Source organism: Mirounga leonina, unplaced genomic scaffold (assembly GCF_011800145.1).
Source record: "Mirounga leonina isolate KUSES-001 unplaced genomic scaffold, KU_Mleo_1.0 Mir_201, whole genome shotgun sequence".
In the NCBI taxonomy this organism is placed as follows: domain Eukaryota; kingdom Metazoa; phylum Chordata; class Mammalia; order Carnivora; family Phocidae; genus Mirounga; species Mirounga leonina.
In genome coordinates this window covers 30592973-30608754 of record NW_023270504.1, presented here as the reverse complement: position 1 = coordinate 30608754, position 15782 = coordinate 30592973, and the positions used below count along the sequence as shown (strand labels likewise).

The 15782-nt window shown below is 44.0% G+C and overlaps 1 protein-coding gene across 4 annotated transcripts in view; it reads left to right on the top strand.

Annotated features, from left to right (window-relative positions):
• DCP1B (decapping mRNA 1B) overlaps positions 1 to 12657 on the top strand; it is a 55313-nt gene extending 42656 nt beyond the window's left edge. For 2 of the 4 annotated variants that reach the window (XM_035028535.1, XM_035028538.1), the window contains exons 6-9: positions 5060 to 5188; positions 6681 to 7538; positions 9628 to 9876; positions 12436 to 12657. In XM_035028535.1, coding sequence (XP_034884426.1) covers positions 5060 to 5188; positions 6681 to 7538; positions 9628 to 9876; positions 12436 to 12516 — 1317 coding nt within the window. In that variant the 3' untranslated portion in view covers positions 12517 to 12657. The remainder of the gene's footprint in view (positions 1 to 5059; positions 5189 to 6680; positions 7539 to 9627; positions 9877 to 12435) is intronic. The other 2 variants (XM_035028536.1, XM_035028537.1) reach the window with 2 other exon arrangements.
• Positions 12658 to 15782: the final 3125 nt, after the last annotated feature.

Sequence of the window (15782 nt, the reverse complement as noted above, 5' to 3'; positions counted from 1 at the left end):
GTGCTAAATAAATGGTTGTTGATTGACTGAATGCATATGAATATGAATTAATCACAGTTTCATTGTCATTCAATCAGAGGGCCTGGACAGAGACACTTTAATCCAAGATGCAGTCAGTAACAACGATTTCTGTATTAGTTTTCCATTTTGCTTAATTCTTCAGCAGCTGTTAAGAGACATCCTAATGACTTGGCAACTATCAATTAATTATACTTTACCTAACTGTACTATGTTAGGCGCCCTAAAGATCAATCTTAAATGGTGACATTTTTGCTCTCCAGGAGCTTAGGTTCTGTGAGGACAGCATAACAATGGCCAATAAATAATAAATGCAAATACTGAACAAAAATTATTTTCTTTCTTCTCCCTCCCTCCTCTCAGCACACACACATATTGTATTATTTTTATTTTATGATGTTTTGACATCTTAAAAGTCTTCTGGTTGGGGCCAGAATCCTCCTCTCTGGGCTAGCCAATTTTTTTTTTTTTTTAATAAATAGGCTCCGCCCAGCGTGGAGCCCAACACAGGGCCTGAACTCATGACCCTGAGATCAAGACCCAAGCTGAGATCAAGAGCTGAGTGCTTAACCAACAGAGTCATCCAGGTTCCCCTGGGCTAGTTAATTCTTAGAGCTAGCCAAGGTCCCAGCCAGAAGCTGCCCTTGCCATGCAAACTAGCCATCCAGAGCCATCCCTTCTCTATCTGGCCCCCAGGACTCCAGGAGGCAATACTCCTCTGCCTTAATCATCTCAGGTCGGGGACTAGGGACCACCCTGTAGTTTAAAGCCTACTGAAAATTATCCAAACTAGCCAATCCTAAAGTGCAGAAACCCCAATAGAGGTTCTAGCCTTGACTTACCCCTAGCTCCTGCTTTCTGTCTCCTGCCCATCCTGAGGCTTCCCCATCTGGCCTCCTGTTACTATAGGACCTTTGAGTATATTTGTTTCCTGAGCCCCTCCAGTGTCTCCCCTCTAGCTGCACCTGACTGTCTCATAAAAGAACACGGAATACACACACGTGCACACACACGTGCACGCCCACACACACACGCACACGCACACACAGAAACACTCATATGTGGTTTCGGAGACTTAATTAAGCCATCACTTTATACTGTACCTACAACTTGCAGTGTTTCCCCCTCACTTTATTTGCCCTTCAGAATCTACATATTCTTCAAGCCCAGTTAAAATTCTACTTTTTACATGGAGTTTTCCCAGATCTCTTCATTCAGATTAATTATTCTTCCCACTGAACTTCCCACTGAACTCAGTCTGTTACTATTTGGAATTTATTTTGCTCTTCCTCATTTATTACAGTTAGGTCAACTTCTCCCACTATAAACTTGTTGAGGTCAAAACAGTGTTCTGTTCATCATTACCCCCCCCCCCCAGATTGGTTGTTACAATGTTGACATGAAGTACAGATGTTTCATTGGTATATAGACTTGCTTTTCTATATAATCAAATACATGTTATATACATAATGTTAATTGCTCCAACTGTGTGATAAACAACAGAAGAAATTATCCCTTCTGCCATTAACAACCAGAGGATGTAACCTTCTAGGAGCACCTGTGTGATTCTGTTACTTCTCTGGTCTAAATTCTTCTTGGTTTCTCATTGCCTAGCATATGAACTTCAGACTCTTCAAGGATTATATAACGTAGCCCCAGTTTATTCTCTTAACGTCTCTACGTTCTCCCCACACTTCCCTCTACAAATATTTGAAACTCCTGCCAAATGGAATAACAGTGTTGCTTCCTCAAAGGGCCTTCATGGACTTCTTCCCTTGCTGTTCCCTTTCCTTCTTTACCTGTCAACGTATGATCAGCCATTCAGGGTCCATTTCAAATGTTCTTTGTCCATCCTGTAATTTCTGATCTACACAACCAGATGTATATGCTTCCCCATGAACTTCCACTGCATTGTGCAAACCTGCTTTATATTTGCCTGTGTTTGTGTTACCTCTTCTCCCACACACAGACATTTCAGAAGATGTGGAGATCATGAGTAAAATGGCTCTGAGGTACAGAAAGGGGGAACACAGACAGAAGCAAAAGAGAAGAAGACAAGATTTCCCTGGGAATTCTTGAGAGGAAGTGGCTGTCCCATCACCGGGAGTATTCAGGAAGAAACTGCATGAGGACATACTGGGGTATTAGGAAAAAAATCTCACTTCTCTGGGTAGGGACTAAACTCAGTGACTTCTGAGATTTTCCCAACTTTAAAATGCTTCAGTTTATGAAAATCCCAAAAAGTAAGAGGAGGAAAACTTTTCAGCTAGAAGTGACATATGGTGACATGATGTTGGTAAAGTGAAGCCTAGTGACATCAGATGCAACTGTTTACATGAAGTTAATAAAATAATCTGAAAACCTTATTTTGGCCAATATTTTATGTTTTTCCCCCCTAAGAAACAACTTTCTGTGAATCTGCTATAAAGTAGCATGATGTTAATTTGAACTTCACGTCCTTTTACCTCCTCCCTATTAGACTCATGGTTGAGATGCAAATGAACAATAAGACCACCAACTCTCAGTAAGAGAAAGAACCAGGGCCAGAAAGGGTCTTTGGCTGCATAGTTGAGTTCTGAGTATGCAGAAGTGGATTATTTTGTGTTTTGTGGCTTAAGGCAAGAATTAATAGTTCTCTTTTAATATACTCTGATTTATTTATAAAATTAAAGAAATTAAGTGTCTTTTGATGCTTAGTGAGAAAATTCAAAAAAGTAGATGTCTACTTTTAATACTTTCAGTGTATTTTCTTCCAGACTTTTCTCTTGGCATGAGTACATATGTTTTTGTGTTTGTGTGTGAGAAAATGAGATCATGTGACATAATTTTTAAGGCTTTAAAGAAGTGCTTCGGGATCTCTATGGAGAATCCATTATACACTTTTTCCAACTCTGTGTTTTTTTCCAAGTATCTTAAAGTTACTTGGGTCAGTAGAAGCATAGAAAATTAAACAGCTGCGGGCACCTGGGTGGCTCAGTTGTTACGCGTCTGCCTTTGGCTCAGGTCATGATCCCAGGGTCCTGGGATCGAGCCCCATGTTGGGCTCCCTGCTCCGCAGGAAGCCTGCTTGTGTTCCCACCCCCTGCTTGTGTTCCCTCTCTCGCTCTCTCTTTCTCAGTCAAAAAATAAATAAAATCTTTAAAAAAAAATTTTTTTTTAAAGAAAATTAAACAGCGGAAAATGAGCTACAAACTATTGAGGTAGATGATATTTAATTCTGAGCAATTTGATAGAGAGCAATTTTTACATGAAAGCAAGGTTTCAGTGATAGATAGTGACACAGAAAACAGCTTCTAGCAATTTTACTTAGAAAGGCTATCTAGGGCTTATACATAGCAAGAGACAGAGCAGCCTCTCAGCCCAGGTAGATATGTGTATAGCGAAGGTGGGGGGAATCTGTTTTTCTTTGTTTGAAATTCAAGGTCTCTGAACATAGAGAGTGAAAAAGTAGGGGTGTGCCTGGGTGGCTCAGTCGGTTGGGCATCCAACTTCTGATTTCCGCTCAGGTCATGATCTCAGGGTTGGGATCTCAGGGTTGTGAGATCCAGCCCCGCATCAGGCTCCGCGCTCAGCACAGAGTCTGCTTGTCCCTCTTCCTCTGCTCCTCTCCCCACTTGTCCCTCTCCCTTTGCTTCTCCGCCCCCGCCCCCACACTTGCACTCTCTCTCTCTCTCTCTCATAAATGAATAAATAAAATCTTTAAAAAGAAAAAGAAAAAGTACAGACAGTGTCATTCAGCAAATGTAATCTGAGCTCCACTTTCTTTTACATAGCAAGCAGAAATTCATGCTAAAATTTTGTAAGTGACTCTGTCTTAGGCTGTCTTCTCGTCTTGTGTTGGTTATGGCCGTGGAAAGCCAGGCCAGTTGGTCCATGCATCCATACCATTAACCACCAGCATTCACCTAAGAATTAGAAATAGCATTTTATGACTCATAAAGGGATTTCACATCCCACTTAATCTAGTGCCAGATATCCAAATTACTGATAGAATTCTCAGTTGAAAATGATTAGTCTTTTGTACAATTAACTTTACAAACCCAAGTGAACATGGTGGTGATTGACCCCATACTCCTACATCCTCGAATTAGAAAATACAACCCGATAACTGTAAAATACATTGGAAGCCTTGCGTTCCTGGGGGACGAGATTGTGTTTATAGCTCATTCCATGTCAGGGACAGTGTGAAATATTTTCCTACCTGAGGCCTTGACAGTTGAAACTAGCAATGCTATAGAGAGTATAGAATAGAAGTAGTGGTTTTATATTCAGTTTTATTTGGTGTTTTAACAAAATAGATACTGCCATCATCGCTGTGTTCTTTGTGTTATGAATCCTACTGTGTTAGCAATTGTATGGTTGGTTAGATTAATGTATGATAATGATTCAGTATTTGAAATGATGAGTCTTGTCTCTCATCTCTTTCTCTGTGAGGTTCTAATTTGTAGTGAGTGGCTCAGAACACTCAAGATTTGAATTATCCTGTTTGTGTTAAAAGTCATTTATTAAATAAAGATGATGTTTGTAACTTTTACGTCAATGGTTTGAGTCAGCTTTACTTTTTGGTTTGTAGACCAAAAAGGGACAGTTGCTTTGGTGATGCAACTCTCCAATTTTAAGTCAACTGCTAATGGGTGAATAAAACTATACTGTAATCCAGACATGGCATTTAAAGAATTGTTTCTATCACTGTTTATCACTGAAAAGCATTAGACTCCATATTTTTAAAACAATTGCTTCTTAAGCGTACCTATAGCCTTTCAAATATCCAAGTATCTCAGAGCCTCTGGGTCTTACAGGCTGATGCTGTTGGTAATATTTTAGGGCACCAAAATTGTGCAACTAAGAAAAATTAAATTGGAATTTGATTTATACTCAAATCTAGCTCATATCAGAGGAGAGTAAGTAATTTTCCTTTTTGCATGAAAGTCTATCAAAAAATAGCTACCAATTAGATAAAATAAAGAGCAAGAAGTTACATTCTTTTAAAAAGATTAAAGCTTCTTTTACACTAAAAATTAGGTTATTTTTTCCATTTCAGTGTAAAACCTGTTCTGAGCCAAAACAGATAACCAGTTCATCTGCCATCTATGACAACCCCAATCTCATCAAACCAATTCCAGTGAAGCCCAGTGAAAACCAGCAACAGCGCATACCTCGGCCCAGCCAGGTATGAAGTCCTCTGCTTTCCATTTGCAATGTCTCTATAGGATTGTTAAAGAAGTCTTACCCAGAGTATAGTCAAGGGAGAAACTGGTGCTGTTCAAGGATGCTTCAGGGTAAATCCAAGAAAGAGAGATTTCAACTTCAAGATTGTTTTCATTTTAATAATGTATTCTTCCTAGAAGGGGGTTGAAATTTTTAATTTTGGCATTTACCGTATTCTGTGTTCATCTCTTGTGGACTTGAACTTCTTAGAGGATAATGTATTTTTTAAAAACAGCAAACTCATAACATTGTCAGAGCTGACAGGAGTATTACCTGCCAGGCCTGCATTCTTCTGCGGTAGGTGGCTGGTTTCCCAAGGCCTGGGAGAAGGACAGCCAAGGCAACACTCAGCTAAACATTTCTGAGCACTTCCTCCGTCCCAGGTACAGTGCTAGGTACGGTGTGTATAGAATGGGATTCCTGTTCTAAGGAGTGATATAAAATTCCCCTGTAGAGCTGCTGGGTTATCATTGTATTTGCATCTAAATATATGAAAATGATAGCATTTTTTGGTATGAGTATATGTATTTTCCAAAATAGTGCAGCATTAACAAAATTGTTCATCTGCAAAGCCCATTATTGACTGTCAATGTAGTATAGCTATTTCCACTTCCTATGGTTATTCCTCATTAAGGGTTTGGGTTTTTTTAAAGGAATTCATTTAAATCAATTTTGGAAATGAACATAGAGCCAAAAGACATAAAAGACTGCCTAATGAAAGTCTTGTATTGAATTTTTGAAAAAATAAGTCTTTTCTAATTATCTTTTAGCTTGCTTTTATTCTTTGCCTTCCATGGAAATTTTTTATTTTAATAAAGAAACTGGAATATGTTGATGTTAGAAGGAAGCTCATGTTTTCTTAGCCCAACAACACGGAAAGCCCCAGAAGGAGCAGGAGGGGCTATAGGGCAGGAAGGAGGTACCTTTGTGACTGACTAGGCCAGGGTAGATTGCATATGATGATTTTTTTTAAAGCTACTAGTATATAGTTGAAAGGATCAAGTTAGTTTAAATGACTTATCCTAAATTTCTCTAATTCTACGAAAAGCTACTGACATCCTCATATTCCTGTGTGTTCTCAGCATCTTCTTACACTCTGCAGGGGTAGGCGGACTTCCTGTTGAAGAGATCATTTCCCTTTCAGTATCTAGAACTTTACGCCACAGTGGTCCCTAGTCTGTGAACCCCAGGCCCATCAAGGGCTATTTCATCAATCAGCAGATGCTAAAATATAACTGCTGTCTTGGGAGTAGGAGTGAAGAATGCTGTGAAAATTTTTTACCTGGAAAGGAGGTCTTAAATTTGTAAAATTGATTAGAATTATAGGTTTTTCATCCTCTGTAATTGATCCTATGTAAATAAAGAAATCATCAGTTAGGTTAGTAATGTTTCATAGCCTGCCATATAACCAAATTGTATGTAGACGCATTTTCAGACATTTTTATTTTTTCCAGACCTTAGACCCCGAACCCCAACACTTGTCCTTGACAGCTCTCTTTGGGAAGCAGGACAAATCTACATATCAGGAAACTGTGGGGTCCCCACAGACCATCCACCAGCAACAGCACCAGGAGCCACTTCCAATAAGGCAGGGGGTCGTACGCTCCCTCTCCTATGAGGAACCCAGAAGACACTCGCCCCCCATTGAGAAGCAGCTCTGTCCAGCCATTCAGAAACTCATGGTCCGGAGCACAGACCTCCACCCCTTGTCAGAGCTGCCTGAAAACCGGCCCTGCAGAAACAGCAGTACCCATTCTGCTGGGGAAGTTTTTCTGGGACCTGTGCAGCCAGGGTCTCCCCATAGCTTTGGGACTTCTCAGCATGTACAGAGTGCTTCCAGAACTCAGAGCCTGCTGGAGAAGCTTCAGAGTGCCCCGAGGCCAGCAAATAAGTATGACCCTAGCACACCAGCACCTGCCAGCTCAGCGGCCCCAAACCTCAGCACTGCTCTCCCCACGGCCACCCCTGGCGCCCCAGTAAAGGGGCTGGCTCAGGCACAAGCGGGGTATTTCAATGGCTCCCTTCCAGCTCAGCCACTAGGACATCAGGCTCGCGGCAAAGAGCAGTCCACACACCTGAGACCCACACTCCCCCTCTCTGGCAGTCAGACTAGCAGTTCTGGAGTGATCTCCCCTCAGGAGTTACTGAGGAAGCTTCAGATTGTACAGCAGGAACAGCAGCTGCACGCGTCTAACCGACCAGCCTTGGCAGCCAAGTTCCCCGCGGTAACTCAGAGCTCCGGGACGGGGAAAGTGCTGGAGTCCTGGATGCACAACACAGCCAGCGCAGAAAAGCAGACTCCTCTTTTTCAGGTAGATATCTTCGGGGGTGGGGGTGGGGAGTCGTATTGCTCTAGTACTTCGTGAGTACTCGGTGAGACCTAGAATCAGCTTCGGTGCTCTGGGGACCCTTCTGTGTAGAACGGGGCACCACAAGCCACATCTGCACATCTTATTATCCCCATAACTTTCCACCTGGAGAGACCAGCCTTTCTTTGCTTAGCCATCTGGGGGCTTCCCTCCTTTTAGAGGTACTTTATTTGTCGAGTTAAATCGGCATGGTGTTCTAAGGTCTGAGACAAGCACATGGACACGGGAAACAACAGAGACATGAGGAAAACCCCCGAATCTTTGACCGAGAACACTTCCTGTCCACGTTGAAATCATTTGAGATACCAGACATCTGACTTCTTCTTATTATTTTAAAATCATTACTGTTTATTTATTCAGTACATATTTCTGAGCACTTACTCCATGCCAGGCGTTGTGCTACTTGAGGTTACATACCTCATTGTTCGTGAAGAGGCTCACATACTCACACCTCTGCAGGGCCCGTGGTCCCGAGGGTGCTTGAAGTCAACAGGAAAAACACATCAACTCCTCAAAGGTACAGGCTGTTTTTATTTCTATCAGCACTGTAGCTTAATGAAGAGTGAGAGAGGGGTAAGTAAGTATGCCATCTGAGTCCCCGCCCCCTACCCCCCACCACACACACAGAGTACCAGTCGGGAAAATACTGTGACTTTTAGAAACACTGTCCTTCAACGAAGGTGACTCTCTATGTATCAGTAACTTGGAACAGCGATGAAACCACAGCCATTTCATGGCCTGTGAGGAACATCTGGAGATCTGATTTTTTTTTCCCGCTTGGATTGGTACAAATGCATTGAAAAGGCATTGGGTTTAATAATTAGAGGACATTCTCCCTGTTTATTACAGATGTCATCATTGGCCCTTTTGTCATGTTTTGGCAAGTAGCTTACAACAGGTCCTCAACAAGCCTTCACTTTTTTGAAAACAAAGATATTGGGCATGTAGCATAAGTCTTTGTGTATGTGAGAGCCTGAGTCCCAGCATTCTTGTTCATTATTTATTACAGTCACAGAGGAACGGTTGTTAGCCTCCCGCATCCCCATTTCAGTGCGTGTTGTCCCCTCTTTCATACCTGCTTTTTTTCTCTTGGTGGGATGGGACACCAGGGAAACTAGGACACTAGATGGGACACTGGGAAAACCGGGGTTAGTAGTTTGACATCGGCTTCTGCGGACACAATTCCCATTTCTCTTGAGCGCCCACAGGTGTGGACCATGCGCTCTTCCTCACGGCGGGTGCTGGGACCCCCACTGGGTGGCATCCGTTCTAGCTCCTCAGCTCCAAACGGCTCCAAACGGCAGACAGGGACACTTAAAGGAAACAAGCAACCTACCTTCCTCCAAGCTTCCTTCTGCCCACAAAGATACTGAGGGAGTGAAATCACAGCAGCTTCTAGACTGCGGGCCTTATGTCCCCCTTCTTGTGAGTTCTTTTGGGGCATTAGAAGGCTGATAAGTAACATTCTTTTTTCTCGCCTGCATTAGAAACAAATGAGAGCTAGCCGTAGGAGTCAGACGAAGATCAGAATGTCACTTGCATAACTGGAAAGGCTATTGGAAAACTTGGTTTTAGGTCTGTAGCCAAGCGAGGTAGACATACTCGTGAGGACAGACAAGTCACTGGCAGTGCTGAGCACGACCAGCCCTCCCTGCACCCAAAACTTGAGCCGGAAACGCCAGGAGTGTATGCTGTCTGCAAGCGGGCAGATCCTCTCAGGAAGGGGGACCCAAGATGGGTGACCCCGATAAGCTTGCCTCCGTCTCAGTGAGAAGTCAGTGAGCAGGCAGAGAGAGGCTGGGAAGCTTCCTCCATGTGGAGGAAATGTGTGTGTGCCCCCAGCAGGTGCAAGTGGAGAAGCGAACAGGAATCAGGCTCCCACAGGCTTTGCCCACCAAGAGAACTGGCAACAGTTCCTATTGAGCCTCACTTCCCTCCACGCTTGCAAGTGACGGGTGTCTCTCTCCCTCTCCCTCGGTGTTCGGTGAGCCGCTACTTACCACTGCCCTTTGTGTGTATTTGCCGTGAGCAGGGCACCTCGCCTCCGCGCGTCCCTGCCACATGGGCTCCTTCTCTGCTCATGTCCCCCATGGTGTTCACCCAACCCACCTGTGCCCCACCGAAGGAGAGGGATGCTGGGCTCTTGCCCCTGGGAAGCCAAGAACCAGTTGCCACTTCCGCCGGCCTCCTCCTGCCTCTGCGGACCCCGGAGCCCCCCGTGATCACCAGCAGCCCACTTACCAAGCTACAACTTCAGGAAGCACTGCTGTACCTCATTCAGGTAGGAGGGCTGTGTCATCTCCCTTCTTGCCCTTACCAGCTCTGCCGACCTGTGGGCTGTAGGAGAGGAAGCGTCAGTTAGCTAACGCCTGCTAAGTACTCCCCAAGAATAAGGAGACCACGTAACAGTTCGACCTAAACTAGGCCCATGGTTTCTGTGCTCGGTTAACTGGAGGAGATTCGGAAGACTAGCTGTGGCTTTGGGCGTGTCACGACACGAAGGATTTTGTAACATGGAGGACTGCCTGGGTCCTCCAGGCTGTCACCTGCCAGAAAAGAAAGAAGCATGCACTGTATCCTTAGCAGCCCCTGGGAGGAGTCCGGGTGCCGCGCGGCCACCCAGACAGCTCACCGTTGGGCAATAGAGGTCAGAGCCACGTTGAGCAAGCGGCGGCATTTCAGGGACGGCTCCGGCGGACTGCTGAAGGAGGAGGGAACAGGGAAGGAGTCATGACTGTGACTACGAAGGGCATATTTTACAAATAATTCTGAAACCTGCTAATTAGGACAGGATGGACTGACGGGACTTCTCTGTCAGCCATGTGTCTCACTCGGCTCTGGGAGGTGATCACAACGTAACAGCTGACGCTTGTGGAGACCTTTGTGCCAGGCGCTGTTTTAAATGCTTTACCTACATTAATTCATTTTATCCTTATACAACAACCCTATTTTTTTTTTTTCTGTTTTAGAGACAGAGAAACTGAGGCTAAGTGATGGGCCTGAGGTCACAGCTAGTAAATAGCAGAGCTAGGCTTCAACCCCAGTCTGGCTGCAGAATGCTCCTTCCCCTGCGCCAGACTGGGGGCTGCGGTAGTGACGGGAGTGGGAGGGCCAGGCCCCGGGAGGCCAATTGGCCATCCACCTAGCGAAGCACACCCCAAAAATAGATGCGAGGCCTTGAAAAGTGGGGCACTTCCAACCAGACAGACTTCAGGCACCTCAGTGAACAAAGCTAGGTGTCCTTTTGATACAATCTTTAAGAAAATTTTTGTAGAACTTCGCTTAAGCTTTAGCTGACTTTCAGAGTGCTGGCTAGCACTTTGCACTTGTCTTATCCTGGTTGAAAAGACAGTGGTCTCTATTATTAAAAACATTTTTTAAAGGTCACGTATTTTAGAGAGAAGGGAAGGAGAGGGGGCTGGAAACGAGCATCTGAGTGTGAAAGCAGATTAGCAGTCCAGTAAAGATCAACCACAAATGGGTGGCCATACTAATTCATGAACAAATATTAGGATAAAAGTATTCCTCACCATTCGTGATAAGTTTGTGAGGACTTAGGACATCTTAAGCTTCATTTTTCTATGAGCAATAAAGAAAAAATCCTCTGGTTCATTCCATTTAAAAAACATCGTTCCATAGATCTTTGTATAGGAGCCAAGACTCTGAAAGTCTAGAGCAGGCCCTGTCTATTGCTAGGTAGAAAATTACATTTATGTTCCCTCCATTCTCTGCATTCACTTTACTTTTCCCAGTGTTGCAGACATCGTCTTCCTGGTGAACTCTTGGAAGTCACTCATGCAATCTGTTTTTAGCCTTCGCCTGTTGGTAGGACACAATCTCATGCACAGGGACTTTGTGGGATAAGGAAAGACTGGGATAACATCGCTGTCTTTCATTGCATGAGAATAATGCTAGCTCTGTGCGTGGGGTGCCAAGAGGGAATGAAGGGGGAATGTGAAATGTGGGTGAATTGCTAAAGCTTTAAAGGATTTGAGTGGGAGGGAGAAGTCTCTAGAATTAAAAACCAAGAGCACCACTGTTTAGACCCATGATTCTCCCTCAGCCCTTAGCCAGGCAGAGGAGCCCAGAGACTACCAGTCTCACGGCTGCCTGCTTGCCAAGACCAAAAACTTTCTGTGACTAATGGGAAAATTATGCTGGTTTTGATGATATAAATGCAGCATATTGCAAATAAGTCTTAACTAATGCCAAAAGCAAAGTATACACATTGTGGGAGACTTCGGCGGACCCTTAAGAAGCACCAGCAATCTCCTAACCAAACTTCGAGAACCCCTGATCTGGATCATTGCCTCCCAATCCAGCCTTCTGTTAGGACCTGTGTCTTTTCACACAACAGACCCAGGCTTTTCTTGAGTGAACCTCATTCCATTCTGCCATGTGGTTAGGCCACCTATCTGGACTGTATGTAATGAGCACTTGCTGCTTCTATTGACTGTTGGAAACCAGCGGCTGACTCTGGCACTTGCCTCCAGTCCCACTTAACATTCACACATGCAGGGCGCCTGGGTGGCTCAGATGGTTAAGCGTCTGCCTTCAGCTCATGATCCCAGCTTCCTGGGATGGAGCACCGCGGCAGACTCCTGGCTCAGCGGGGAGTCTACTTCTCCCTCTGCCGCTGTTCTCCACTCACCCTCTCTCTCTCTCTCAAATGAATAAATAAAATCTTAAAAAAGAAAAAATTCACACATGCAGTGAAGAACTACCAGCCGTTGGAGCAGACAAGTAGAGATGAGTGTCCAGGGTCAGCACGCCAGTTCAGCTCCTTTGGTTTCTGCCAACCAAATCACATTCCCTTGGGTCTTTTGATTTTGTTTTCCAGAACGATGACAACTTCTTAAATATCATCTATGAAGCTTATCTCTTCAGCATGACACAAGCAGCCATGAAAAAGACGATGTAAAGCAAAACATTTTAAGACTGATTTTCAAGGTCCTGTGGCTCAAGGCTCTTTCACGTCAATGGCATTACCCTAAATGTTTCTGCCTTTTTTTTAAAAAAAGAAAAAGTATATATAATATGAAGTAAAATGTTTCAGAATTTTCTTCAGTCAAGATGGTTTTTTTTAATCCTATCCTTCAATACACTTGGTACTAAGAATCCAGTGGATAGAAAAAGTCTTTTGCTCATATCACACAGTAAATCCCAAGCTTAAATTATTTTTTTTCCTTGCATGTATGGAGCCACTTCTACAAGAATTAGCCTCTCAGTAGGAAGGGCTGTTCCTGGAAACTGGGTTTCTTTTTTATTAATAGCTCTGGTTATTCTTTGAGCGCGGGAGTGGTTTCCCTGTTGCTGAGCTCCTCATGCCATAGTGCGTGTCAGCCACCAGGTGGCAGTGTCACCCCACAGACTAACCTACCCGGCCCTGCCCGAGCCTTCGAGCCTTCGAGCCTTCAAGCCTTCGAGCCTTTGGAAGTCAAGGTTTTCTTTGACCGGACAAAGTAAACCTTTCATTTGTAAAAATCCAGTTGGCATGTTTTCCCTGGGCCTTTGAAGGGAAATTATTTCTAAAGGTATTTATAGCTAGTTTCTAGAGGATAGTTGTTCTATGAGTCCGCAGGTGGCCCAGATTTCCAGTAACACTTCATTTATCCCAGCTCCTGTTATTTCTTTTGGACCCGACCAGCAGAATATGCCTGCCTGTGCTTCCAAATGAACATTTTGTCATTTTCAGCCAAACATGCTGAGAGGAAGGTCACAGAAGATTTTAAAGCTTTTTCTTAGCCTCTGAAGAGAGGTAGTAGACTGTTTAGGGGCCTGATGGATAAGGACTCTTCAAGCTACATAGCAGATTGGTTTTTATGTTCCCAGAGATGAGGAGCTTAATCTTGGAGGGAGACAGAAGAGCCCTTGCCAAGTTGTTAAGGCCTCAAAGTGTCCATATGGGAATTAGTCCCTGCTGAGTATTAGTAATAAATAAAGCTTTGTGTTCCTATAACTCTTTTTATTCTTAGATCATAAAAAAATCTGTAGCTTACTGCACGGAAGACAGGTTTTATTCTCATTTTATAGGTCATCCAGGAGGCATGGGAAAAGTAGGTTTCCTCGCAGCTTCTGACTTGGGCTTCAAGCTTTGGCCCTTCGTGCAGGCACGCCATCAGCGGTGTTCCTCGGAATACCACCTCCAGCACCTCCCGCAGGAGCGTGCTTTTTCTTCTACAGAGAAAAGGTGGGCGGGAAAGGATTGGACTCTTACTGACCCTTCGTGATGTGCTGTCCACTAGGCTGAGGAGTCTGCTGTTACCCTCCTACGTTTAGGAAGGAACGACTTCTGTCATTTTTTTCCGTCATCTCCTCCATTGTCTCACACAGATGTAAACCCATGTGATGCTGTAACAAAATACTTGACACTAATAATTGCACATGTAATATCTCCACATTCTTATAAGGAGAATTGGCCAAGGAGAGACACACACGTGGATCTGTTATCCTGACATCAGTGATGGTGCTCACTTCTGCAACACACGTACTAAAACTGGAGCCAAATCAATGGTACACTTAACTGCTTGCCAACCTTTTCTTTAAAAACCTTTCTTTACTCCTAATTACATGTTTAGAATAGCTTCTTGAACTAGGGAGAAATGAATTCCATTTTAAATGTTGCTAATATATCTGGGGGTAGAAAATGGCTAATTTCTGGAATACTTATTTTTGAACCTCAGCACTGAATAACCAGAATAGAGACCTCGGCTGCGGTCCCCCCATGCAAAGGTGCACTGCGCTATGTGACAGAAGGAAGAGCCTGAGCCCAGCATGGTCAGACCCGCACGGCAGGCTTCACTGGGGCCTTTTTAGGTCAACGCCACAGTGATCTGTTTTGAAAAGTAATAAATTCTCCATCCTTTACTGGAATGAATCACTTTAAAAGTGACAGGCCCAATTCATTTCAACCAAAGACTAAGTCACCCTTTGAAAGGACACTTGGTGATTGAGTGCTTATCCCTTCTATGTGGCAAAGCAGAGGAGAGCTTCTTTGTACAAAGAGCTTTCTCTAGAGAGGCCAAGAAAGAGATAAAAAGGGTTATCTAAAGCACCCCAAATTAGATTTCATAGATAAATTCACTTTTCTTTTTCCCACTCTACACCCCAAATTCTGAGACCATCACAGATGCCACTCCTAGGGGTCACTGGCTCCCAAGCAGCAGTTTTAAGCTAATTGAATTTCAGATGGAACCCTGAGATAATTTTCCTAAGCCAGTGTCATCCGATGCAGTGGATCTCAACCTTGAAGAAGTTATGGAAGTCAGTTCTGCCTGGTGTAGGGGACAGAACACATAGCCTTTGTCAGACAGACTTGCCTTTGGTTCCTGCACACGTGAACATCTCCGAGATGAAATGTTTTCATTTGTAAAATGAAAGGAATACCCACCCCAGAGGGTCCTTAGATGGAAGCAATTTATGGAAGATAGTTCCTCTGTGCCACACACTCTAGGAGTAATGAGTTCCTTCCTGCCCCCTCCGTGTCATTTGCTCTGTCTCAGTCCCCCGGTTGTTGGGATGAGGCCTGCAGCTGCTGGAGGGAAGTTCATCTGCCATCATTTGTCATCCACTGTGACCTAAGTATTGAGTCTTACATTGCTGCTTATGTATCTGTGGTCACTTTACTCTCTTCTCACCTTCTCACCTTTTATCAATAAAATGAAAACAGTAACACTTGCCCCTTCCAAAGGAAGTGTCATGAGCTCTCTAAGACAAAGATGTCAGTGTAACCCACGATAGTAGTGTTCCTGCCCCTGCATTTATGGGCAAAGCGACCTTTTAATTGTAAAGCCGGAGAAGACAGTGCTGTTAATAGAATTTGTAGTCCCTGGACTTACGAAAAGACACACATTGCTCAGTTTCCCTATTTAGAAAGCCAGGCATAGAGGTAATCACAAAGTGAGAGAAACCTTCTTCAGCATCTTTAAGAATTTCCTAGTCTCCGTACCCAATCCAGCTGATACCCACAACCGGCTTCTTCCAAACCTTTCAAAAGGTAGGCCCAAGGCAAAAAATTCTAGGCTGAAGGCTCTCCCATAAAGGCACAGGTTGTTTGCCTCTGGTAAGTTCATTCTTCCCTCAAACACTGTTAGCCCACAAACATTTCTTATGTCCTGGCAGACAGGACTCTAATTGCTTCCTTTTGAATGAGAAGTGTGCTAATCAGAGAAGAAGGTGCCTGTCCTC